The sequence below is a fragment of the Amblyraja radiata genome, chromosome 2 (assembly GCF_010909765.2).
Source record: "Amblyraja radiata isolate CabotCenter1 chromosome 2, sAmbRad1.1.pri, whole genome shotgun sequence".
NCBI lineage: Eukaryota > Metazoa > Chordata > Chondrichthyes > Rajiformes > Rajidae > Amblyraja > Amblyraja radiata.
In genome coordinates, this window is record NC_045957.1 from 47,246,984 (window position 1) to 47,273,903 (window position 26,920).

General features: G+C 43.6%; 1 protein-coding gene across 1 annotated transcript in view; it reads right to left on the bottom strand.

Annotated features, from left to right (window-relative positions):
* Positions 1–7,101: 7,101 nt before the first annotated feature.
* Positions 7,102–26,920, bottom strand: part of nxph1 (neurexophilin 1) — a 114,169-nt gene continuing 94,350 nt past the window's right edge. Inside the window, exon 2 of the mRNA XM_033045759.1 lies at positions 7,102–8,255. Within this exon, the coding sequence (XP_032901650.1) occupies positions 7,494–8,255 (762 nt within the window). The 3' untranslated portion in view covers positions 7,102–7,493. The remainder of the gene's footprint in view (positions 8,256–26,920) is intronic.

Consider the following 26,920-nt stretch of genomic DNA (forward strand, 5'->3'; position numbering starts at 1 on the left):
TATCCCAGTTGGCAAATCTACATACTTTATTTCTCCATTTTAGTTCTCCCTGCCTCAATCAATAGATTGGTAAGTACAAATGTCCCAGAAAATAATATTTTTATCCTTGTCCTTCATTTTCACTCTTCCATTTCTGTTGGAGAAGCTGTGGTATGATATTCCCAGAGGACTAATTTTGTTTGTAGTTTTGATCCATGTATTAAAGAAGCCTGGCATCTCAAGCACATGGGCTCTTCGGATACGCCTTCATGTGCCGGCTACATCAACATTTCCATTATCAGCCTGTTACCCACTCCACTAATCCAAGTGCAGTTAATAAAAATCAAAGGTGGTGAACTTGACAGAAGCTCTTTTATTTGCATGCATGAATTGTCCTTCCAAGATATAACCCTCTGGGGTGCAAAGTGATGACAGAAACTGTGTGTTGAGGTGGAATTCTCAGCCATGATTATATTGAACAGTGGAGCAGGCCTGAAAAGTCAATGGTCAGCTCTTGTGCCTATTTTCTATGTTTCACTGAAATGGGCATCTTTGTGCTTTCTAACTACTGGACATGGCTGAAATTGAAACAATATTCATTCTTCACTCTTGTCCAGCATACAGCCACGTTTCTGATTTATCTTTCTGATGCATAATTTCTTTCAAGTCCTTCCATTTTCCATACTCTGACCGTTACAATGCAAACAAACCTATATTGTGTACAATGTTAATGTTATTCATTTTCCCTCAGCTTGCTTTGTTCAAGATAACATCTCCTAGTTTCATCTCAGTCGTTTCTCTGCTTAAAAATGGCACAGAGATTATTTGCGTTTGGGAGTTACTGCAGCATCAAACCATGATTCAGTAATGTCTGTAAAGTCATTATGTGAACTGAACTGTATGGTGTAATGTGATACATTAATAAACCGACAGGTCATTATGTGCACCGGCAAACATATCACTCAAGAACCAATGTATCAACCAGTCTGTTGATAACAGCATTGAAATTTATGCATTCACCAAACTGAGCACTGCTAAAGAGATAAGACAAATGTGGAGGGAAAAAAAAGTTTACAGCTACCCTGTGACTTGGCATAGATATGCTTCTCTGTGACTTTGTCTGTATACTTATAGTCAGCTGATAGGACTTCCAGTCAATTGTGAAAATTATTCTGTTAGCAAACTCGAAGTCTTGTGCATTTTGGAACATAACTATTTTTCACAAAAGGCATAAATTGTTACTCGAGTGCCATTGAGGATAATAGAAATTTTGAAACGTTGGGAAATTGGGAAGAGGGGAGAGGGAACAATGAAGAAGATAGTTCATTGGAATATAGAATTCGGCACAATAAGATGGATAAGAAGTTCATGAAACATTGATGTGGTAATTTTAACTCGAGAAACCATTCCAAGGAGCGTCACAAATGTACAGTATCATTGGACAATAAAGGAGATAGTAGGAAGAGTGATCAAATGTCAGATCAAGTCTGTTTTAAAGCAAACCCTTCAGGAAGGAAGCATATGAGTATTGCCATGTGTACTGCAGAGCATGGTTTTTGGATAGCTGATGGTAGGGAATCCAATGGCCACAGTCAGATGTACCGAGGTCACTGCAGTTACATGTGGAGGAACTGCTTGCATATCTCTGAATAAGACCAACAGATGTGATGTTGATGAGTGGCAGAATTTCAAGGAGAGTTCCTTGGGTGCACTCCAGAAGTGCAGCTACATTCGGATAGATCAGAAATGGAGAGTAGTTATTTGAGTCTGGGAGATTATATAAATTAGCATACAATGGTCGAATATCATTTTCAGGTAATTGTGGAATTCAATGCTCCACTTAAAGTCTTACATGGCTGAATACACATGTAGATAAGAACTCCTCCCATACCATTACTCTACCTGTGCATCGCTAATATTAAATAAAGGGGCTCTAATTCATGACAGATTCATTCTTTTTGTTCAATAGTACAATTCTACAAATCCAGTACTATATGTTGTTGTTAATATCACAAAATCTTGGAAAGACTTACTGGACATGGGAATTGCGAAGAACTCAATGTTGTTCTCAGAGTTATGCATAAACTAGTTGCTCCCAGACATGTGCAAGATTTGTTTAGTTTAGTTTATTGTTATGTGTACCAAGTTGCAGTGAAAAGCTTTTGTTATGTGCTAACCAGCACAAGTCATGTCTGCCTGGGTTGCACTAGGACTTCTGCATGGATCCCTCTATGAGATTTGAATTGAATTGAATTGAAAGGTACATCAAGGAAACAGGCCCCTCAGTCAATCAAGTCAATACCAACCAATCCATTCTGGTCTATGTTATCCTGCATTTCACATCCATTCAATACTGGGGGGTCATTTACATAGGCCAATTAACCTACAAACCCACGCATCTTTGGGCTTTGGGTGGAAACCAGTGCACCTGGAGGAAACCCATATAATCTTCACAAAGACTGCACAATCAGGATCGATCCCAGGTCTCTGAACGTTGTGAGCAGCTCTACCAACTGTGCCATCTTTGCACCTAAACACTGTGTGGCTGATGGGTGTTTCCACACTGAGAAATCTCGAGCCAGGGAGCATCATCCCAAGATGACACAGCAAAAGGAAGATGTTGCCGAAACATCTTCTCTCAGAGGATCCTGGAGAACCATGTAATTAAGTAGATTTAAAACCAACATAGATATATTTTAGACTGCAGGTAATCATGGAGATAGACAGGAAAGTGAATACTGGAGGAGACTCAAGGGGCATGTGGTCCACTTCCGCTATTTCATATCTTCTTATGATGTCAATCTCAAACACCAGTGATTAGGTCCACAGTTGTGATGATGGAGTTCCATTGTCATAGAGTCATAAAGTCATAGAGTGATACTGTGTGCAAATTCCTCCCAACTTGCCCACACCAACAAACATGTCCCATCTCCACCAGTCCCACCTGCCTACATTTGGTCCATATCACTAAATCTGTCCAATCCATGTACCTGTCCAAATGTTTCTTAAACATTAAGATAGTACCTGCCTCAAGTACCTCCTCCGGCAGTTCATTCCATATACCCACCACCCTTTGTGTGAAAATGTTACCTCACATGTTCCTTTTCATTCTTTCCCCCTTCCCCCGCCTTAAACACACAGAGACTCTGTGCGTCTACCCGATCAATTCCTCTCATGATATTGTATTCTCCTGTGCTCCAAGCAATTGGGTCCTAGCCTGCTCAACCTCTCCCTGTAGCTCAGGCCCTGTAGCTCTGGCAACATCCTCGTAAATCTTCACTACACCCTTTCCAGCTTGACAACATCTTTGAAATAACATACTGTCCAGAGCTGAACACAATACTCTATGAGCGGCTCACCAACGTCTTATACAGTGCCCTCAATAATGATGGGGCAAAGACCCATAATTTATTTATTTGCATCTGTACTCCACAATTTAAGATTTGTAATAGAAAAATCACATGTGGTTAAAGTGCACATTGTCAGATTTTAATAAAGGCCATTTTTATACATTTTGGTTTCTCCATGTAGAAATTACAGCTGTGTTTACACATAGTCCCCCCATTTCAGGGCACCATAACGTTTGGGACACATGGGTTCACAGGTGTTTGTAATTGCTCAGGTGTGTTTAATTGCCTCCTAAATACAGGTATAAGAGAGCTCTCAGCACCTAGTCTTTCCTCCAGTCTTTCCACCACCTTTGGACATTTTTAATGCTGTTTATCAACATGAGGACCAAAGTTGTGCCAATGAAAGTCAAAGGAGCCATTATTAGACTGAGAAACAAGAATAAAACTGCTGGGGACATCAGCCAAGCCTTAGGCTTACCAAAATCAATTGTTTGGAGCATCATTAAGGACACTGGTGAGCTTACTAATCACAAAGGGACTGGCAGGCCAAGGAAGACCTCCACAGCTGATGACAGAATAATTCTCTCTATAATAAAGAAAAATCCTCAAACACCTGTCCAACAGATCAGAAACACTCTTCAGGAGTCAGGTGTGGATTTGTCAATGACCACTGTCCGCAGTAGACTTCATGAACAGAAATACAGAGGCTACGCTGCAAGATGAAAACCACTGGTTAGCTGCAAAAATAGGGTGGCCAGGTTACAGTTTGCCAAGAAGTACTTAAAAGAGCAGCCACAGTTCTGGAAAAATGTCTTGTGGACAGTTGAGACGAAGATTAACGTATCAGAGTGATGGCAAGAGCAAAGTATGGAGAAGAGAAGGAACTGCCAAAGATCCAAAGCATACCACCTCATCTGTGAAACACAGTGCTGGGGGTGTTATGGCCTGGGCATGTATGGCTGCTGAAAGAACTGGCTCACTTATCTTCATTGATGATACAATTGCTGATGGTAGTAGCATAATGTATTCTGAAGTATATAGATACATCCTATCTGCTCAAGTTCAAACAAATGCCTCAAAACTCATTGGCCAGCAGTTCATTCTACAGCAAGACAATGATCCCAAACATACTGCTAAAGCAACAAAGGAGTTTTGCAAAGCTAAGAAATGGTCAATTCTTGAGTATCCAAGTCAATTACCCGATCTGAACCCAATTGAGCATGACTTTAATATGCTGAAGAGAAAACTGATCGGGACTAGCCCCCCAAACAAGTATAAGCTAAAGATGGCTGCAATACAGGCCTGGCAGAGCAAACACTCAGCAACTGGTGATGTCCATGAATTGCAGACTTCAAACAGTCATTACATGCAAAGGATTTGCAACAAAATACTAAACATGACTACTTTCTTTTACATTACATTGCGGTGTCCCAAACATTATGGTGCCTGAAATGGGGGGACTATGTATAAACACAGCTGTAATTTCTACATGGTGAAACCAAAATGAATAAAAATGGCCTTTATTAAAATCTGACCATGTGCACTTTAACCTCATGTGATTTTTCTATTATAAATCTCAAATTGTGGAGTACGGAGTACGGAGGTAAATAAATAAATGATGGGTCTTTGTCCCAAACATTATGGAGGGCATGGTATAACTGCAACATGACCTGAAAGCGGAGGGCTCCAAATGCTGAGCACTAACTTGTGCCAAATTGTTGTGTGACATGTTCTAGTTCCTTACCCTGAATACAGGCTTCCTGATAGGCTTCCAATGCACAAAGTGTCCACAAAGTGTTCACATTCTTCTACAATTTGCCTCAACCAAGTCCTCAACCAAGTCCTCAAATTGACTAGCTTTGACATTATCTTCACCTTTGCACCAATTGTAGGCCATTTGTGCCCAGTCCATTACCACCGGTAAATCCTGTCTCTCTGATCCTCTTCATTATCTGCGGTGTCAGTAATTGAGCTGATGGAATATGGAATGGGTGACAACTGTCCCTTCATCCTCTGAACTACCTGGGATGAAAAAGATCGAGGATGTGGTATGGAGAAGGGGGAGAAGATGTTTATGCCACCGCTGCTTGGAAATGGGAAGTGTGCGTATGTTCAAGGGTTTGGGGAGGTGGATTATGAGAAGGAGAATGTAATGATTCATTACCTTCATTGGTATGAGCCTCCCCACAGCCTCAGCACAAGGTATTTCAATATTGACCAACAGCACCTCCAGTCCAAACTACAGTCACACCTCCACCATCAATAATCTTTCCCTGCTTCCTTCAGCGAGACCGCTGGATGATGTAGTTGTCAGAGTGGAATCCTGGCTATTGTCAGTATGAGCAAGTTATTAAAAATACAGGTATATATCTGTATCTGTATCTCGGCATTTAATCATCATCACTGGTTGTCACATACGTTAGGAGGGTCATGTGCAAAGTCGCAATTAAATATTAAAGTGGGCCTTAGAAGTCAGCGTCATAATATCGATTGTTTCCAACTTGCTATGTAAGTGTAATGTCACTGCATTGTTGTTAAGTCATGGACATGGTGCACATTGATAGAATTGGAGGTAGTTGAGCTGCATCCAAGGCCAGTCATGCAGATGGGAACACATGATCCTAAAAGATGTATTCATCAACCTTGGCCACTCATCTCAGGATGTTGGTTTTTTAGCATCGTGGATAACCTTTGTAACTGCATTTACATCTGGCGATCCTCTAGTCCTCTATGAATACAGAATATTTCTACTCCTTTGCACCTCTTTTAGTGAGGTCTCCAGTTCAGTACCTGATAAACCTGAAACTCAATCTCTCCCATGTTGCGCCATTTTGCAACGTTTCGTGCACAAATGTCAACCCCACCTACTGACCCCACCCTTTAGGATATGCGTGAGAAGCAATTGCTAATTTTAGCTGGAGATAATCATTCATGACAATGTTTCCTCTACTGATGGGACAGCATACACCATGTCAATAAAGAATACTTAATAAAAATGTATGTAAATAATTAACTGATATTAGACACAATTCATTAATTTATTAGTAGAAGCTGAACTAGACATGATGAAAATTTCAAAATAATTGTTTTAGAATTAAAAATGTAATTGGTGTGTGTAAAAATTGGTTATGAATGAAATTATTGGCTTACTATTATCCATTGTCACTTGGTCGAGATCTCTACAATAACACTTCTCCTCATTTACCTGAGCCACATACCAATGCTATACTTTTTAACAGGGGTGTCATCACTCACATATAAATAAATAACATATTTCTCGCTAAAATCAGATAGGGTTTTCGTTTTCATTGTTAAAGATTGGACCCCAGCTTGATATTTAAACAATTAGTGTTCAGTTTTAGTTGTTGCATTAGGTTCGACTGTAAAGTGTTGTAACTATCTGTTTCTGGAGTTTGATGTGCAGCCTGATTTCGAGAACAATTACTTGGAAGAAATGACTGGATTCAGATGAGTCAACTTTGTCAGCAGTTGAAAATATTTGTTAAACTGTGAGGGTGCTATAACTAATACAGAGGAGACACCACCACTCAAATTCATTGGGCCTATTGAGAATAATTATATCAGTAGCAATGATCAGATTCTTGGTCAATGTAAAGTTGTGTTGTTTGAAAATCTGCCTCTCCCATCAAGATTGAGCCAGATTATATCCTTCTGCAAAAAAGATCACATTCACACATACATCAATTAAAAAGGAAATTCCTTGGGAAAATGGCAGGGGTTATTAATGTGACATAATTAGGGTGTATCCATGTTTTCAAACTGAAATATTTTAGTATTTTATTCCTATTTACATATCATCTTCCAGAAATAAAATACTTTAATACAGACAATGAGTAATATGGCATATGTATACCTCTTAAATTGTTTTTCCACCAGTTACATTAATTTTAATAATTGTTTCTTTGTACATGAGTTTGTTGTAAGCTATAACTGCTACACAAATAAAAGGCTATTTTTCATTGCATTTGCTCTTTAAACCCATAAACAAGCAAGAGAGACGGTTACACAATAATGTTCATACTGTAGGTAGCTCAGATAATACTAGATTAACTATATACAGTACAAACCATTCATACAAATGAAGACAAAGATATAGAATTCATTGCAGTAACATAATTACAATAACCGTTTTATCAGACCCACTCAGCCAGAGGGGAAATAAGGAGTGTCACTGTGGTAATTGTAATCTGGACACACTTTCTGCACTAGTTTGTAATCTGTACTGTAAAATGAAATATAAATACATATGACTTTAAAGGGTTTGGAGCAGAGCCATGACACGTGACTTTGGGTCTGCTCCTGGTAACATGTTTTCGATGGATCGTAATTGCAAAGCGTTGTCTTCTTCGCCTTGTCCACTTTCTCGTATTCAATGCGGCAGTTAAATGTCTTTGAATCTTTGGCATCAATCACTGTCTGTTGAGCCAAGTCAAATTCCACAATTTTTGTAGGGGGCACCAAGCTGACCGAAACATTCCCCTGGCCAGTGGAATTGTGACGGAAGTAGACGCTAAAAGTACCATTTCCATGGTCCACTATTTTGCCTGTGATCAGTAGGTTGAGCTTGACGGTTTTGATGTTGGAATGAAAGTCTCCCCAGCCGAACATTTTCTTGAATTTTCCTGTTTTTACTATAGGGCGTCTCTTAGCACGGGGGTGAGGTTCCTTCTGATCTGAGGCATTCCGTAACCAATCCCAAATATCCTGGTCAGAATAAGGTACTGGAGTTTCATAGTGCAGGTCCACAGCAGTAGTATTCTCTTTGCCAGATAATGTCTGTGTAAGCAGGCGACTGATAGACAGATCTTTGGTACTTTCTGTCCATATATGCTTTTGCGTGTTCTTAGGGCTGCCAGTTTTTAGAAGGTCTGATTTTTTAGGGTTGTTTTCATGAACACATGTTACCTATAATCATGGGGAAAAAAAGAATTAGAATTGAATTTTTATTCCACAGTTATCAGAAATATGAGAAAAGTATCTCATTTGCTCTGCTGATTATATTATTTCACAAACATTGATAATTTTAAAACGGTTTGCATTTCTATGACCAAATCAGAAATTCGTTAGTGGTTCAAATTTCTTTGATGTACATTGCCTATTAAAAAGACTAAAATAACAAATGTTCTTCTTACAGAGTATCTTGAAAACAACAAAATATAAAGGTTGTTTGATTAAGAGATGAATGTTGCTATGGGAATGAGACAAGCTCTCTGCTCTTTGAACAGCAGCTGAGAATCTTTCACATCTACATTTACAACAGGCACATTGTCATGAACTAAGCACCACATTTAAAGATAGCATTTTGAACACGGATCTGTCCCTCAGTTGCATTAAGCCCTCACCTTCTGATCCACTGTGGTGGCAATATCTGATGAGCTCTTAATATTTGCTAAGTTAGCAAACTCTTGTCTTGGTTAATTATCAGTACAAAATAATTATTAATAGGTAGTACCCAAAATAATTTGACCCAGCAATCACATTCCCCTCAGGAGATTAAGAACTTTGTAACATACTGATAGGAATTTTTGAAGCCATGATATTTCTCCTCCAACCACACCCACAACCTCCACAAGTACATACACAGCAGATGCCATCCACAACTCACAAACTTTGCACACCTTGAGATATTTTAAACCCAAAAGCAAAAAAAATAATGCACATGTAAAAAATATTCAAATTGTGGTCTTTTATGTATGAACATCAGTCTACAGGAAGGTTATTTTATGTAAATGTCATTAACGTTCTGAGGTCTTTCATCAGGCATTCACAAACATTAGTAGAGAAGCAAGCAATGAGAAGATATAGTACTTGGTCTGAGGTCAATTTTAAGGGTTTTGATGGAAGAAAATAAGATTGCGTGGTGGGGAAGCTGTAGAACTTAAGGCTGCAGAAACACAGCTGCCAAGCAAGAGTGATCAGATGCTCAAGGTATTAGAATTAAAGGATATCTCCAATAAACTAATCAAAGTATCCCTTCAGTGCGACAATCTTCTGCTAAAAGATCAGATTTAGAACCAGATGTGAACTAACAAGTGGGTTTCATCAGATGGTCGATAGTAATTAATTCATCAAGAAATGAAGCTCCTATTACCCCCACCTAAACATATCACCCAACTGTACTCTAGTCAGATCCAGCATTCTGATAAAGGTCATTGACATGAATTGTAATATCTTTCCCTCTCCACAGTTGCTGCCTGACTATCTGAGTCTTTCCATATTTTCACATTTTATTCCTAACTTTCTTCCACTATCCAAACCCCCTTCCCCCTTCCCCTGATAACCCTTCCTCTGGCCTCACATTTTGCAACACCTCTCTCCTTATTTCACAGCCTTCAATCTTCTGCCCATCTCTGGCCTTGGTTCAACCATATGCGAATAAACTCCCTCACCTGTATTCACCTATCACATGCCAAGCTTTGTCCTGCCCCCCTCCTCTCTTCCAGCTCCCCCCCCCCCCCTTCCACACACACGCACTGTAATAAGTCTGACGAAGGATCCCAACCTGAAACATCGCCTGCTTATGTTCTCCAGAGATACTGCCTGACCTACTGAGTTACTCCAACACTTTGTGTCTTTTATTGTGCTTGGCTGAATGTTTCTGATAGCTGACAGTAATTAACAACACTCCTCAAGGGGGTGACTAATTCTTACAATAATGCTGCAGATTGGATTGTGAGGACATGCTCTGTTTAATGGCAGCTTGTAACATAAGAGGCGCATTGGTAACATCTTTTAAAATGAAGGTGAACCTCCCAAAGGCAGGAGGGGCTGAACACTGTGGACAATGGAAGGCACAGCAGAAGATACAAGGATCCACAACATTGCACCTCACCTAAATGTCCCTCCTGCCCACCCCTCAGTTTTCTGATAATGCTTTGTTCTCCGGGGAAGAGATTGGCAAGGGCAAGGATATTTTATTTCCTCTGTGGTTTAGGAAGCTTTCTTGGAAAGATGCCTAAGTGACGGATAGTGACGGAAAGCAGGTCAGAATAATCATCCACAGAACCTGGCTGCAGTGGAGGAAGAACAATTACCTCTTAAGAAAAGCCATGGCAAGGCTTTCACTTTACTGCTTGCGCTTAGCTCCACTTCACGTGTAGTTTCAGTATTTTTGTCTCCTCTATCAGCATATTCATCCAAATCCTGCACTTTCTTCTACTCCCATTGCAGCTTTGCAGCTGCTGATCTTCCCAGTATTAGTACCTCATCTTCCAAAAGCCCGTGTCACCTGTCACGTATTCACAACAACATCAGGCAGGAGAGCGGGCTCCTTGCCCTTCACACATTGCTATAATTGAGGGACATTTTGGGCAGAGAGAGTATTGGGAGAGTAAAACCTTGCTCATTGGAGATCATCACCCCTTCCTTTTCACTTACATTTCTCACAATGCATGACAGCTTGCTAGCACTTTCAGACTTCAGCTTGGCTTACACACATCACTAAATGCAACATGCATCCCATTTCAAAGTCATAGCTTCACACAACTCATGAGGAGCAGAGGAAATGAGGAGGCAGACAACTTTTTCTATCATTCCATTCAAATGAAACATGATTGAAGACATGAGCTTGAGCTATCATATACCTGTCTGCCAAATTCACAGTTGACATCTCAACATTGACCAAATGATTGCTTATGTTAGCGACTTAATAGAAACATCAACCACATTCAGACTAGTGCACTATGAAAGTCTGACACTAGATGGCAAAATAACATTTACAGGATATATGTATATGAATGTAATGTATATAAAAACATTACAGAAAGTGTTTTAATGAATAATGCATTCACAGCATTAATGATTAGTCATTGTGATTTGTTAAGTTCAATATCAGTCTCATCTGAATGGTACATGAACATCTAAATGGACAATTGATTGCACTTTTAAAATATGCCAATTACTGTAACATTGACAAATTTGTATGATTGCAAAGAAACACACTTTTAGAGCTATAGGAAGTTATAAATGATTAGAATGTAGCTAGATCCAATCTTGGAAAACAACAGGAGTGAGCGATAGCTGCCATATTATTCTTATTCTTATCTATCTATCTATTTATCTATTATTATATAAAACTCTCGCCCCATACATCCGACATCCGTCCGGCTGCCTTTCTGCCTTTCGATTCGTTCCCGCCGTGCGATGTCACAATGCCCGATGCTCGCAGACGTCCAATCGCGATGCCCGACGCTCGCAGACGTCCAATCGGAATGGATCCATTTACATGTACGGCTTCCGGCCGCGTTTCTTCCTTTGATTCCCTGCAACTCCGAAACCAGACGCAGAATCGCCGACGTCTTTTCCATTTCGGTAGAGATTTCACTTTTCTTTCTAAGTATCCGCTCCTCATTACATTTCGTCGTGTTTAAGTGCACGTTTTTACTCAAATCCTTCACCCCCCCCCCCCAATATTTCAAAACTAAACTGGCTTCTCACCCACAGAAGCTGCACCAGCCCCAGCCCCTGCTGAACGTTCCATCGTGTGATGTCACAATGCCCAATGCTCACATATGTCCAATCGGAATGGATCCATTTACATATGCCTTTGCAGGAGCCCGAGCCAATGGTGAACGTTCCATCGTGTGATGTCACAATGCCCAATGCTCAAATACATTGTTGCCATAGTGACAGTACAGAGAAGATTCACCAGACTGATTCCTGGGATGTCAGGATTTTCATATGAGGAAAGACTGGATAGACTCGGTTTGTACTCGCTAGATTTTAGAAGATTAAGGGGGTATCTTATAGAAACGTATAAAATTCTTAAGGGGTTGGACAGGCTAGATGCAGAAAGATTGTTCCGGATGTTGGGGCAGACCAGAACAAGGGGTCAAAGTTTAAGGATAAGGGAGAAAGCTGAATAGCCGACATCTTTTCCATTTCGGTACAGATTTCACATTTCTTTCTAAGTATCCGCTCCTCATTACATTTCGTCATGTTTAAGTGCACGTTTTTAAACAAATCCTTCTCCCCCCCCCCCCCCCAAAATATTTCAAAAATAAACTGGCTTCTCACCCATAGAAGCAGCCCCAGCCCCTGGTGAACGTTCCATCGTGTGATGTCACAATGCCCAATGCTCACATATGTCCAATCGGAATGGAATCATTTGCATATGCCTTTGCAGGAGCACAAGCACTTGGTGAACGTTCCATTGTGTGATGTCACAATGCCAAATGTTCAAATACATTGTTGCCATAGAGGGAGTACAGAGAAGGTTCACCAGACTGATTCCTGGGATGTCAGGACTTTCATATGATGAAAGACTGGATAGACTCGGCTTGTACATGCTAGAATTTAGAAGATTGAGGGGGTATCTTATAGAAACTTTCAAAATGCTTAAGGGGTTGGACAGGCTAGATGCAGGAAGATTGTACCAGATGTTGGGGAAGTCCAGAACAAGGGGTCACAGTTTAAGGATAAGGGGTAAATCTTTTAGGACCGAGATGAGAAAAACATTTTTCACACAGAGAGTGGTGAATCTCTGGAATTCACTGGCACAGAAGGTAGTTGAGGCCTGTTCATTGGCTGAATTTAAGAGGGAGTTAGATGTGGCCCTTGTGGCTAAAGGGATCAGGGGGTATGGAGAGAAGGCAGGTACAGGATACTGAGTTGGATGATCAGTCACGATCATATTGAATGGTGGTGCAGGCTCGAAGGGCCAAATGGCCTACTCCTGCACTTAATTTCAATGGTTCTATGTTTCCCTCTCATCACCCCTCTCCCTCTCCAACCCATCCCTCTCTCCCCCACCCCCCTTCCCTCTCTACGCCACCCCCTTCCTTCTCTCAACCCGCCCCCTTCCTCCTACCCCTCTGTCCCTCTTCCATCACTCCCCCTACCCCATTCCACCTCCCTCACCACTCTTCCACCTTTCCCCCTTCCCCCTCCACTCTCCCTCCCCACTCTTTCCCCTCTCTCCCCCACCCCTCTCCCCCTCCCTCCCTCCTCCCCATCTTCCCCATCCCCCCTCCCCCACATCTCTCGCCCCATCTCTCACCCCCTACCCCGCTCTCCTTTCCCTCCCAGATCTATCACGTTTCCTCCTCCTTCTCTCCCCTCCCTCCCCTCTTCTCACCCCCCCCCCCCCCCGCAAACGCCGTTGGGGAAACAGACCCAACGGGTCTGCACTTGGTCTAGTATAACTATAAAACTCTGATCTTGGATGTGGATATGTGTGCGTGTGTGCGTGTGTGCGCGCGCGTGCGTGTGTGTGTGTGTATCTGTTTGTTTATTTATTTGTTTGTGTGCGATCACATCTCAAAGAAACGACGTGCTAACGTTAAAAAATTTTACGTATTCCGGTCGAGATTTATCACGTGAAATCAAAAATCGGCGTATCTGAAAATTTCATGCATTATTTCTCGAATTATTATTGAAAATGTTCACAAATCTCAAATAACTTAGAAAATAAACGAGATAGCCTTGCTGATGACATCACAATGGATCTGACTGCCTGCCTATGCAGCGCGGTGGGAAGGTGGCCGTGGCGGCCATTACTCCCTCTGGGAGAGGCCATCTATGGAGACCTGCGATTCCTCCATCGATCGCAGGGACTCGGGGGATCGTGATGCCTTTTCCTCGCTGGTGATCCCGATCCCACCTGGAAATCTTTGGCCATCACGGGAACGACCTCCTCTCCGTCTCCCCCACCAGATCGTCTGTCACGCAGGTGGGTTTCCCCTCACGGAAGCCACGATCGTCCGGCCCTCCGCTGCTTTTGACCATCCTCAGATCGCTCCGAGCTTTCTTCTTATTTGGCCGGAGTCTTCTTCTTCTTCTTCTTGCATGAAGAGTGGTCCCACCCGCTCAGTGTCCGTGCGCCTGGTGGGGAGGCTGCTGCCGCGGGCCGAGTGCGGCTCGGCACCCGCCCGTGGCCTCCCTCGAGTCCACGTCCGCCAGCAGCCTCCCTCGGGTTGGCGATCGCCTGCCACCTCACTCGAGGTCCTCGGCTCGACGCCGGCCCGCGGCCTCGCTCGGTTCCACACCGGCCGCAACCTCGCTCAGGCCTGGCGCCTGGAGGGGAGGCTGTTGCTCTACCCCCTCCTCCTCCTTTTCTACCCCCTCCCCAGGGCAGAGAGAGAGAAGGGGGGGCAGAGAGGAAGGGGGGATGGAGAGGAGGGAGAGAGAGTGGGGTGGAGGGAGAGGGGGAGGAGAGGGGGGAGGAGGAGAGGGGGGGGAGGAGAGGGGGGAGGGTGGGGGAGGACAGGGGGAGGAGAGGGGGAGGAGAAGGGAGAAGAAGGGGGGGAGGGGGCCTCGCTCGGGTACACGACCACCCGCAGCCTCACTCGGGCCCGGCGCCTGGTGGGGAGGCTGCTGCTCTACAATCTGGGTAGGTGCTGCCTCTACCCCTTCCCTCTGTGTCCCCTCCCTTTCTGCCCCCCTCCCTCTCTGCCCCCTCCCTCTCTGCCCCCCCCTCCCTCTCTGCCCCCCCCCCCCTCTCTAGGGAGTGGTGAATATTGGGACCTATGGGTGAGTGGTGCATTCGGGAACTAGCCCTCCCTGTGTTGCCGCGCCCCCCCTCCACCCCTCAATCTCTAACCCCCTCCCTCTCTACCCCCTCCCCCTCTAGCCATACCTGCGCAGTTGGGGGTTATGTGTGAGTGGATAGGGCGAGGGTTAAAGGAGTGAATGAATAATATTAATATAATATCAAGGGGAGGTTAATGTGTGTGTGTGGGGGGGGGGGTTAGTGTGTGTGTGTGTGTGTGTGTGTGTGTGTGTGTGTGTGTGTGTGTGTGTGTGTGTGTGTGTGTGTGTGTGTGTGTGTGTGTGTGTGTGTGTGTGTGTGTGTGTGTGTGATGCTGAAGTTCACCCCCCCAGGCCACCCCCCCCCCCCTCCCCAACCGCGCGTTGAGGGGACGGGACCCAACGGGTCCCACTTGGTCTAGGGATATCTTAAATATCCCTGATATGGTAGAGAAGGAAAGAAATGAGCATTTGACGGCTCTGGGCCAATACTCGGTGGAGTTTAGATAGATGAAGGGGGAGTCTCATTGAAACTTGCTGAATAGAGGTCAGGATAGAGACACAAATAGCTGGAGTAACTCTGTGGGTCAGGCAGCATCTCTGGAGTAAATGGATGGATCATTTTTGGGTTGAGACCCTTCTTCAGGCTGATTGTAGCGGGGAGGGGGGTGAGAAACTGGAAGAGAGGAGGGGCAGCACAAAGTTTGGCAGGTAATAGGTGGATATAGATGAGGCGGGGTTTTGATAGGCAGTTGGGCAAAGGCCAGAGATGAAAAGACAGAAGCTGAGCGACAAAAGCATTGAAGAGTTGTGAATTGTGAAGCGAGAGGAAGGAATGTAGATGGACGGGGAGAAGTTGGGGGGAAATAGGTGTGAGTCATGGCATGGGTAGAGCCGGGGGGGGGGGGGGGAGGAAGGAGTGGTTGCGGGAAGTTGCGGGGCTTAAATTATCTAACATTGGAGAATTCAATGTTCATACCATTGGGTTGCAAGCTACCCAAGCAGAATAAGAGGTGCTGTTCCTTCAATTGTATGTGGCCTAACTCTGGCAATGGAGAAGGCCCAGGACAGAGAGGTCGGTATCAGAATGGGAAGTGATAAGATGGTTGGCAACCAAGATGCCCAGTAAGCCTTGGCGGACCGAGTGCAAGTGTTTGACAAAACTATCACAGAGTCTATGCTTGGTCATGCCGAGCCACATCAAGCACACGAGACTAAGCAGATGAGGTTAGAGGAGGTGCATGTGAACCTTTGGTTCATCTGGAAGGACTGCTGGGGTCAATGTTCCCAACCCAGTCAACCTTGCAAAGTCAAGAGTCAAGAGTGTTTTATTGTCATATGTCCCAGATAGAACAATGAAATTCTTACTTGCTGCAGCACAACAGAATATGTTCCTCATAACATCTGGGAACCAGTGCCAAAATATTGAGAACTCTGCCAACAGCAATAGCTTTATATAAGGGTACACAAAATTGCTGGAGGAACTCAGCGGGTGCAGCAGCATCTATGGAGCGAAGGAAATAGGCGACGTTTCGGGCCGAAACCCTTCTTCAGACTGAAGAAGGGTCTGAAGAAGGGTTTCGGCCCGAAACGTCGCCTATTTCCTTCGCTCCATAGATGCTGCTGCACCCGCTGAGTTCCTCCAGCAATTTTGTGTACCTTCGATATTCCAGCATCTGCAGTTCCCTTTTGAACACAATAGCTTTATATAGTTGCACTCACAGTCATTCCTTACAGACACATAGGCTCTTCCATCACATAAACTGGAAAGATTACATTCCTTGGCAGAATAGACCCACCAGAGGTGGCAGCAGAGTGGGAGGGAGCAGTCCTTGGAGTCCTTGCCATTGACTCTTGACCCAAGAGAGTCCCATGGTAACAGATCGATTATGGCCAGGAAACCTTCTCCTGATTACTAAGTTAAGAGAGGAGGAGAGCAGAAAGCATGCCGTGAACACCACCAGGTCGATCTGAAAATGAAGTGCCGTTCTACTGAAGCTCCAACACAGGGAACATGAGTGCAAAATAGCAAAATCAGCACACAATAGACTAAAACAATAAATGCTGGAAATACTCAACAGATCAGGCTACGTCCATAAAAATAGTTAATGTTTCAGGTCTGAGACCCTCCATCAGAATGGGTTATTTCAGACTTCCACTATCTTAAGTCATTTGGGGAGATTTTCAAACAATGCACATGAATGAATAATCTCACAACCAATGATTAGATCAAAGATCCGCAGTCCTGCCATGTTTAGTTATGAAGAGCGGTGGAGAATTCAAGATCGAATGGGAGGACAAGACTTCAACAACATCCTCAACCTGAACAATGGCAGGACCCGCTATGTGAGCAGAAAAACAGACTCAAATATTCACAACTGTGTTCAGCTAAACCTGCCGAGTAGATGTTTCATTTCAACTTCCTCCTTCGGTCAGCACCATCATGGCCACCTGTCCTCAGGCAATTAAACTAGTTTCATACGATATCGCAAACTTATTGAGTTTACTGCATGCAACAGTAGGAGCAGAAGCTTCTTAATTGTAATATAAAAGATTAGTGCCCGAAATTCAGCACCAGCTTCACCTTTCGAAAAGTTATTCCAGTGTGGTGACAACATCGGCATCTACCGAACTATGCGGCACATGTCTGCGCTGGATAAGTGTTGCCCAATATGTCTGCTCACAATCATCAGTGAGGCCATGGTAGATGTCATTGACAGTAGTATTAAGAGGCACATACTCATCAATTACCTGCTCACAAAAGTCCGGTCTAAAGTTCACAGCATGATTTCAATCCACATTCCATCACAGCCATGGTCCAAACATGGAACAAAATGCTGAATTCCAGAGGTGAGGTGAGATTAACTGCCTTTGACATCAGAACATAATTTACCAACTCAAAAGGCATCAAACAGACCTGGAAGCAATGGTCAATGGGTCTCAAGGGGATCACATCTCAATGGTTGAATCAAACCTCACAAATGAAGGTGGTTGCTATCAACAACTTAGCAAATAAGCAAAACCATGCCTTGTGCAATAAAACTTATAAAAGGGTACAAAATGGTAAATAATATTCATGCCTTGAAAGTGCCAGGCAAAGACCATCTCCAACAAGAGAGACTCAAACCACCCAGCCTTTAGATTCAATTGAAGTAAAGACATCAATGCTGAAGAAAGTGTAATCCAAAACAATTATCACCAACAACTGGAGGAACATTATTGATGCTGGAGATGGAGGAACAAGAACATAAATGTGGTGACTGCAGGAACAGATTGAGGCTGGGTATCTCATGGTGAGTTACTCAGCTCCTGAGATTGCAAATATTTTCCACCATCTACAAGGCACAAGCCAGGCGTATGTGGAATTAGTTCCATTTGCCCTGGTTAACTGCAGTTCCAACCCAAACCCATCCCTGCAGCCCCAGTTGATAGATACCCTGCTATCATGTTACTAAGTTCTCTACCTGCTTCCTGTACTCTGTATCATCATTGTCCGTGATCCAGCATTCATTCCCTTTAGTATTAAGGATGCAGTGGCTGTAGCATGTACTGTCTGTAAAATGCGCAGCACAGTGCATCCCAAATGTATGATCTCCATCACCAGGAAGGATGGTGTCATGGTACACCAGTCATTGAAAGTAGGCATGCAGGTGCAGCAGGCAGTGAAGAAAGCGAATGATATGTTAGCATTCATTGCAAAAGGATTTGAGTATAGGAGCAGGGAGGTTCTACTGCAGATGTACAGGGTCTTGGTGAGACCACACCTGGAGTATTGCGTACAGTTTTGGTCTCCAAATCTGAGGAAAGACATTCTTGCTATAGAGGGAGTACAGAGAAGGTTCACCAGACTGATTCCTGGGATGTCAGGACTTTCATATGAAGAAAGACTGGATAGACTCGGCTTGTACTTGCTAGAATTTAGAAGATTGAGGGGGGATCTCATAGAAACTTACAAAATTCTTAAGGGGTTGGACAGGCTAGATGCAGGAAGATTGTTCCCGATGTTGGGAAAGTCCAGGACAAGGGGTCACAGTTTAAGGATAAAAGGGAAATCCTTTAGGACCGAGATGAGGAAAACATCTCAGAGAGTGGTGAATCTCTGGAACTCTCTGCCACAGAAGGTAGTTGAGGCCAGTTCATTGGCTATATTTAAGAGGGAGTTAGATGTAGCCCTTGTGGCTAAAGGGATCAGGGGGTATGGAGAGAAGGCAGGTACAGGATACTGAGTTGGATGATCAGCCATGATCATATTGAATGGCGGTGCAGGCTCGAAGGGCTGAATGGCCTACTCCTGCACCTATTTTCTATGTTTCTATGTTTCTATAATAACTACACTAGGCAAATGTGAACACCATCACCTGCAGGTTTCCCACCGAGTCAGCACCCCCATCCCCCTCTGCCACTGCATCCTCGACTTTCTGACCATCAGACCACCATTAGTGAGGATATGAGACAACACATCTTCCATAATAACTCTCAGTACCAGTGCTCCAAAGGATGTGTTCACAGTCCCCAACTATACTTCCTGTACACTCACGAATGTGTGGCATAATTCAGCTCTAACTCCATCTACAAGTTTGCAGATGACACCACCATGATCAGCCGGAAAATGAGCAGTGATGACACACAGTACAGGAAGGAGGTAGAGAACTTAGTAGCATGGTGTCGGGACAAGAACCTCTTCATCAATATCAGCAAGAAGAAGGAACACGTTATCAACCTCAGGAAGCGTGGTGGAGCACATGCTAATATCAACATCAATGGTGCCAAAGTGAAAATGCTTGAGAGCTTCAAGTTCCTTGGAGTAAATATTACCAAAGTTCTGTCATGAATAATCACACTGAAGTGACAGTCTAGAAGTCACATCTACGCCTCTACTTCCTCTAGACATTGAGGAAATTCAGCATGTCTCCAATTACTCTTATAAACATCTACAGATGTACCATGTTTAAGGCAGAGATTGACAGATTCTTGATTAGTAAGGGTGTCAGGCCTTATGGGGAGAAGGCAAGAGAATGGTTTGAGAGGGAAAGATAGATCAGCCATGATTGAATGGTGGAGTAGGCTAGATGGGCCGAATGGCCTACTTCTACCCCTGAACCTATGAACCATTGAAAGCAAACTGTGTCTGAAGAAGGGTTTCGGCCCGAAACGTCGCCTATTTCCTTCGCTCCATAGATGCTGCTGCACCCGCTGAGTTCCTCCAGCAATTTTGTGTACCCTGTCACAGCATTATGTGAGTATCGTCACAAAAAGAGCTGCAGCACTTCAAGGCAGCATTTCACCCCCTGCTCAGAGGCAATTAGACATGGGCAACAAATGGTGACCTTGCCAGCAATGCCCAGATCCTGTACACTGGCCCTATCCCCAAACTCCATCTCCTTCACATTGATGACTGCATCGGTGCTAATTCCTGCACCCATGCAGAACTCATGGGCTTCATCAACTTCATCACCAATTTTCATCCTACACTCAAATTTACTTGGACCATCTCCGACACCTCCCTCCCCTTTCTTGATCTCACACTCTCCATCACAAGAAATATATTATTGACTGACATCTATTACAAACCTACTGACTCCCACAACTATCTCGACTACACTTCTTCCCACCCTGCTTCCTGCAAAGACTCTATCCCCTACTCCCAATTCCACCGTCTACGCCGCATCAGCACCCAAGATGAGGTGTTCCATACTAGAACATCCAAGATGTCCTCATTCTTTAAGGAACATGGGTTCCCCTCTACCATCATAAATGAGGCCCTCACTTGTGTCTCCTCGGTAACCCGCAGCTCTGCCCTTGCTCTCTATCCACCTAGTCACAACAAAGATAGAGTCCCCCGAGTCCTTGCCTTCCATCCAATCAACCATCGCATACAACACATAATCCTCTGAAATTTCAGCCACCTCGACAGGATCCCACCATTAGCCACATCTTCCCATTTCCACTCCTTTCCGTGTTCCACAGAGACCGTTCCTTCCACAACTCCCTGGTTAACACACCCCTTCCCACCTGGAGCTAGTGCGGCGGCCCGGAGCGGAGACTGCGGGACCTGGAGCTGGTGCGGCGGCCTGGAGCGGAGACTGCGGGACCCAGAGCTGGGGCAGCGGCCCGGAGCTGAGACTGCGGGACCCGGAGCTGGTGCGGCGGCCTGGAGCGGAGACTGCGGGACCCGGAGCTGGGGCGGCGGCCTGGAGCTGAGACTGCGGGACCCGGAGCTGGGGCAGCGGCCCGGAGCTGAGACTGCGAGACCCGGAGCTGGGGCGGTGGCCCGGAGCTGATGCTGTGGCGGGGTTCCGGCTTTCGGCGGCGGCGACATCACCACGGAGGTCTGCTGGACTGGAGGGCGGCATCTCCGGCCTGGATCGATCGCCTCAGCGCAGAGGGAGAACAAGGAGGGAAGAGACGGAGACTAAGAATTTGCCTCCATCACAGTGAGGATGTGCTTGGTGAACTCACTGTGGTGGATGTTTAATTTGTGTTTATTGTATGTTTTGTTTTTATTGGTTCTGTGTATGACTGCAGGCAACATAATTTCGTTCAGACCGAAAGGTCTGAATGACAATAAAGGAATCTAATCTAATCTAATCTAATCTATATCTCTCGTTTCTCTTATCCCTAACCAGTATTGTCCCGAAACGTCACCCATTCCTTCTCTCCAGATATGCTGCCTGTCCCGCTGAGTTACTCCAGCTTTTTGTGTCTATCCCAGATCCTGATAAATGGATTTAGAATATTCTCACTTTTGAAGCTACTCATATTTTAAAGACTGTTCCTTTTTATTATACCAAATTTAAAAATGAGCTCTGTGACCATAATCTTGCATGGTTTCCCGATACACCAACAAAATGACATTCATCACACTTGTTTGTGATTCTTTCCACTACTTTGCTGAAATATTAACTGGCTAATCTTTCCAGTGGGAATGAGAATTCAGGATGCACATTAGAATCCCACAACCTCATTTCAAGCAATTGCATTTTGTAATTCCATCAGCCCTATTTTATGATTGAAAATCAGAACAGCATGCATCTTTTGTTTGTGTAATTAACATGAAACTTTTTGTCTTAGATGAATGTCATCCATTTACAATTATTGCAGATTAAAAACACCAGTAGGTGGTCTGCATTGTAATATCATACTGATGTTCTGTTGTAAAAGAGTAATGAAAGCAATTTGGAGAATAGATTTTACACACTGTAAGATCTAACCGTGTCAATATTTTACTACAAAACCTGTCCCTCTCTCAGGAAATTGCAGTTCATTATCTAATTTAGTATAACACAGCATGGCATTTACCTTCTTGGGATTTCTTGCTGTGCATTAGAATTGCAGTACGTTGAATGAGCAAGTTCAGCAAGTTGACAAAGCCAAAAATACAATTTGACAGTAGAAAACATTAAAATAACAGATAATTTATTGTATTTTCATTGTCATTGTTGTTGTTGCAACCAATGTGCTAGTAAAACAGCAGCAGGTAACAATCTCATTGTTCTCGTTGATATCCAATGCATAAACGTTTGCAGGTTAGATGGTGGGGAGTGGATGGGAAAGTGGGATAACATAGAACTAGTGTGAACAGGTGCTCTATAGTCAGCATGGATTTGGTGGGCTGAAAGGCCTGTTTCCATGCTGTATCTCGAAACTAAACTAACCAGTCTTGACATAATTAGTTGTGTTTCCAACAGTAGTTTAAGTACAGTTTAAAAAAAACTGATGTACAGATCACAACTTTGATCATTTGTAACTGTAAAAAAAAATCTCCAACATTAATTCATAGCTGAATTAATAAAATTTGCCACATCTGAAAGTACACTTACAGTATTACAGATATTATTTGGCACAAACTGAGTGTTCCCATGCCATTAAAATTTAATTTGTATCTTTAAGCACTATTGTTTGCTGGTGGGTTTATTGGGTGTCAGTCATGGAAATACAGGAACTTTACACTCTGCAATGTATTTACATGCGGACTACACAGTAATTCATTGTAAGATTTATGGGCCTGTCTCACTTATGCGACTTTTTTGGCGACTGCTGGCACCCGTCATACGTTGTTGCAAGTCGGCAAAATTTTTTAACATGTTGAAAATTCAGCGGCAACCAGAAAGACGCTACGACTCTTTGGGCGGCTGAGGAGGCTACTCACGACCATACAGGCGACACCCTTTGTGAAGACTTTATAGTCTGTGTAGTTGCCCAAAGCGTCGTACCTTGTTCTGGTCGCTGCTGGATTTTCAACATTTTGTAAATTTCCAGTGACCTGTTACGACCTATGACGAGTGCCAGCAGTCACCGAAAAAGTCACGTAAGTGGGTCAGGCCCATAATTCCCTGAAGGAACAGAAACTTTAGCCACTTCCTGATTTTCAACAAGAATGGACCCCAAGGGACAACAATTTTGATTCCAAGTTATTCCCTAATGATTGTATGTACCGATGTCCTCAATGTTATTTCTATTTCAAATTCCAGCCCTCTACATTTAACAGTTTAATCCAATCACCATTATGAAAATATCACCGTTCTTTCTTATCAGATTTCACCATCTACAGTATTTTGCCTTCTCCACTCATCACCTCTACCTTGGATACTACCTTCAGCCCTCTACTCCCCTCCAGTTGACTCATCTGATCATCAACCAATCTTTATCTGGAGCCATCTCTTTTTCCAGCTGTTGCTGCCCCATCCATTTCCCCACCTCTGTCTGCCAGCTATTTCCACTTTACTCCCATCTTGTAAATTTTCCTCCACATATGCCGCCTGACTTACTGAATTCCACCAGCTATTTTTGTAGTCAAAGGAAGGGTCTCAAACCAAACCATCGCCTGTCCATTCTCTCCCCAATGCTGCATGACCTGACCCACTGATTTCCGCCAGCAATTTGTGTTTTGGCTCAAGGTTGCAACATCTGCAGTCCTTTGTCTCTCCATGGGTTTACTATTTGCTTCAGCTGATTACAAATGTTGGATGTCAATAACTAGTAAAGATGTCTATGGTCTGACCTGCCTATGTAAATGGGCAGTATGATGAGAACAGCCTACACACACGCTGAGTCTAAGTCACAGTCTGAGGAAGGGTCTCGGCCCGAAACGCCACCCATTCCTTCTCTCCAGAGATCCTGCCTGTCCTGCTGAGTTCCTCCAGCATTTTGTGCCTATCTTCGGTTTAAACCAGCATCTGCAGTTCCTTCATGTACATTTAGCCAACTCTCACAGATGTTTAAATGGAACAGGTTCTGTGTCAGGTTATAGGGATCTGTGATTTGAAATTCTTAGACAACATAAAAGTCTTCTCAGGTACACCTGTTGCTGTGAAGGAACCTGTTAGACATGGGGGCCTGTTGTACATATCCAAGACAAAAATGATGCCAGTGCAGCTGTCTATTGGATTTATTTCATGTCAAACTAAGTTGCTGGGTAATTTATGTGCAGGCTTCTTGAATGAGCTAATGATCAGCATGCTTATTTAAGACTATGCTTTCCAAATGAGCACGCAACATTTTAGCAGTGAATTTCCAGTTATTGATGAGGCACACTCTCAAGCTGACAAGTAAAACCTAAAAAGAACAGATGAGAAAGTAAAGATAGACACAATATGCTGGAGTAACTCAGCGGGACAGGCAGCATCTCTGGAGAGATGAATGGGTGATGTTTCGGGTCGAGACCCTTCTTCAGATTGAGAAAGTATTTTCTCTCATAATGTACTGCTGTGACTCAATAGCAACAAACAGCTCTGAGGACGTAATTTGCTTGACTCCTAGATGAAAGTGAGGTTGAGCATAAATTAACCCTTTAGACATGGTACGCAATGTTGATCTATACTTCCAGTGTATCCGTGCAATGGAAGTTTGCTTGCTTGATCATGAGAAATATTTTTTGACTAAAGGATTGTTCTGCAGCATGCAAACCCAAATTCTATCTAAATTCATGTGCATTATATAACTATTTTTATTTGGGCAGGAAAGAAACAAACTTTTGCTATTAAATACTGTGATAGTCCTAAACTGTAAGTGACCTTTTACAAAGGTATATAAATCAATATGATTTCCTTTTCAATATCAGCAATTGTCATAATGGAGGGTTACTAACACCAGGCACATTTAGAGCCAGGATTTTGGAATACCTGCTGGGATACTTTAAAGCTGGTTAAGAATGTCTGAGATGTTTTCACAGGGCCATCTCTTTAGCATATACTGTATCTCATAGCTTGTTGTGTGTCCCAGCACTGCTCTGGTCAAGAAGGCTCACCAGCATCTCTTCTTCCTGAGGAGACTAAAGAAGGTCCATCTGTCTCCTCAGATTCTGGTGAACTTCTACCGCTGCACCATCGAGAGCATCCTTTCCAACTGTATCACAGTATGGTATGGCAACTGCTCTGTCTCCGACCGGAAAGCACTGCAGAGGTTGGTGAAAATTGTGCAACGCATCACCGGTTCCTCACTCCCCTCCATTGAGTCTGTCCAAAGCAAGCGTTGTCTGCGAAGGGCGCACAGCATCGTCAAGGACTGCTCTCACCCCAACCACAGACTGTTTACCCTCCAACCATCCGGGAGGCGCTACAGGTCTCTCCGTTGCCAGACCAGCAGGACCAGGAACAGCTTCTTCCCTGTGGCTGTTACACTACTCAACACTGTACCTCGATGATTGCCAATCACCCCCCCCCCCCCCCCCCGGACACTCCTTCCACCAGGAAAAAAATAATTGCTCTACTATGACTGTATGCACGTAAATATATTTATTTATTGCTCATATTCTATGTCGCTCTTCTAGGGAGATGCTAACTGCATTTCGTTGTCTCTGTACTGTACACTGCACAATGACAATAAAGTTTTTGAATCTTGAATCTTGAATCTGAGCACGTTACAAACTCAACTGAAGTACCCAAGGACCCTGGCCATGCTCTCACCATTGAGAAGAAGATATAGGAGTCTGAAAACCATAAACACCAGGTTCAAGAACAGTTTCCTCCCAAGAAACATTAGGTTCCTGAACACTACGCAATACTAAGCACAACACTATCCTCAATAATGAGCTGCTATGGACTGTCTGTGTCGGAGAGAACTGCAAATTCTGGTTTAAATCGAGGAAAGAGACAAAATGCTGGAGTAACTCAGTGGGACAGGCAGCATCTCTGGAGAGAAGGAATGGACTGTCTGTGGTTGCACTAAGGACTTTGGGATTTTATTGCTCTAGTATTGTAGTTATTAATTTGTTAAACTGTTTATTATATATAATCTGTGTGAATTGCTTTTATAGGCCTGTTATGCTACTGCCTACACATGCTCCCTATCTCTCTATTCCCTGCATATCCATGTGCCTATCTAAAAGCCTCTTAAATGCCACTATATTATCTGCCTCCACTACCATCCCCTCTCATTGCTTTCCAGGCATCCACCACTCTCTGTGTAAATACCTGCTGCAAGTAAAAATGTCATTGTCAGTATCTATGACAATTAAACATTTTTGACTCTCTTGACGTTTGACGATTCTCATTCAAGGATCCAATCCAAAAGTGGAATGTGAATGAGTTGGGAGGTTGTACAGACATAAGTTAAAGCTTCATCATGGATGGGAAAGTGAGTAACGCCTTCCTGGCAATGAGAGAGGAAATCTGATAACAAAGGGGACTAGCAGGACGTTAGCAAGAGCATGTTGAGTTGGTGCAGGACATGTCCAAATAAACTACGCATGTATCACGCCTGTGCTATCAACCCCATCATCCATCTAAATTTACTTCCTTCAATGCTGGGTTTTTTTCACATCCCCATCTAACATCCATTCACCCTTTTGATCACACACTCTGATAATCTCCTTTGGAACAAGCACAGCAACCAGCAAGTGGGTATGTGCCATCACAATCACGGAGAGATACAGCACAGAAACAGGCCCTTCGCGATAAATGTCTTCTTCAGGAAGCAACTACAACCCATTCCTTTGTCTCTTGTATAAAGTTACATAATTTCTGGAGAGGAATTTGTGACATTTTTTCAAAAACACTAAAAATAAAATTGGATCCCGATAAGGAATTGATCATTCTAGGTATGTCAGAAGCCTGCTCTGAGCTATCATCATTTCAAAGACGTTTCCTTAATTATGGCCTGATAAC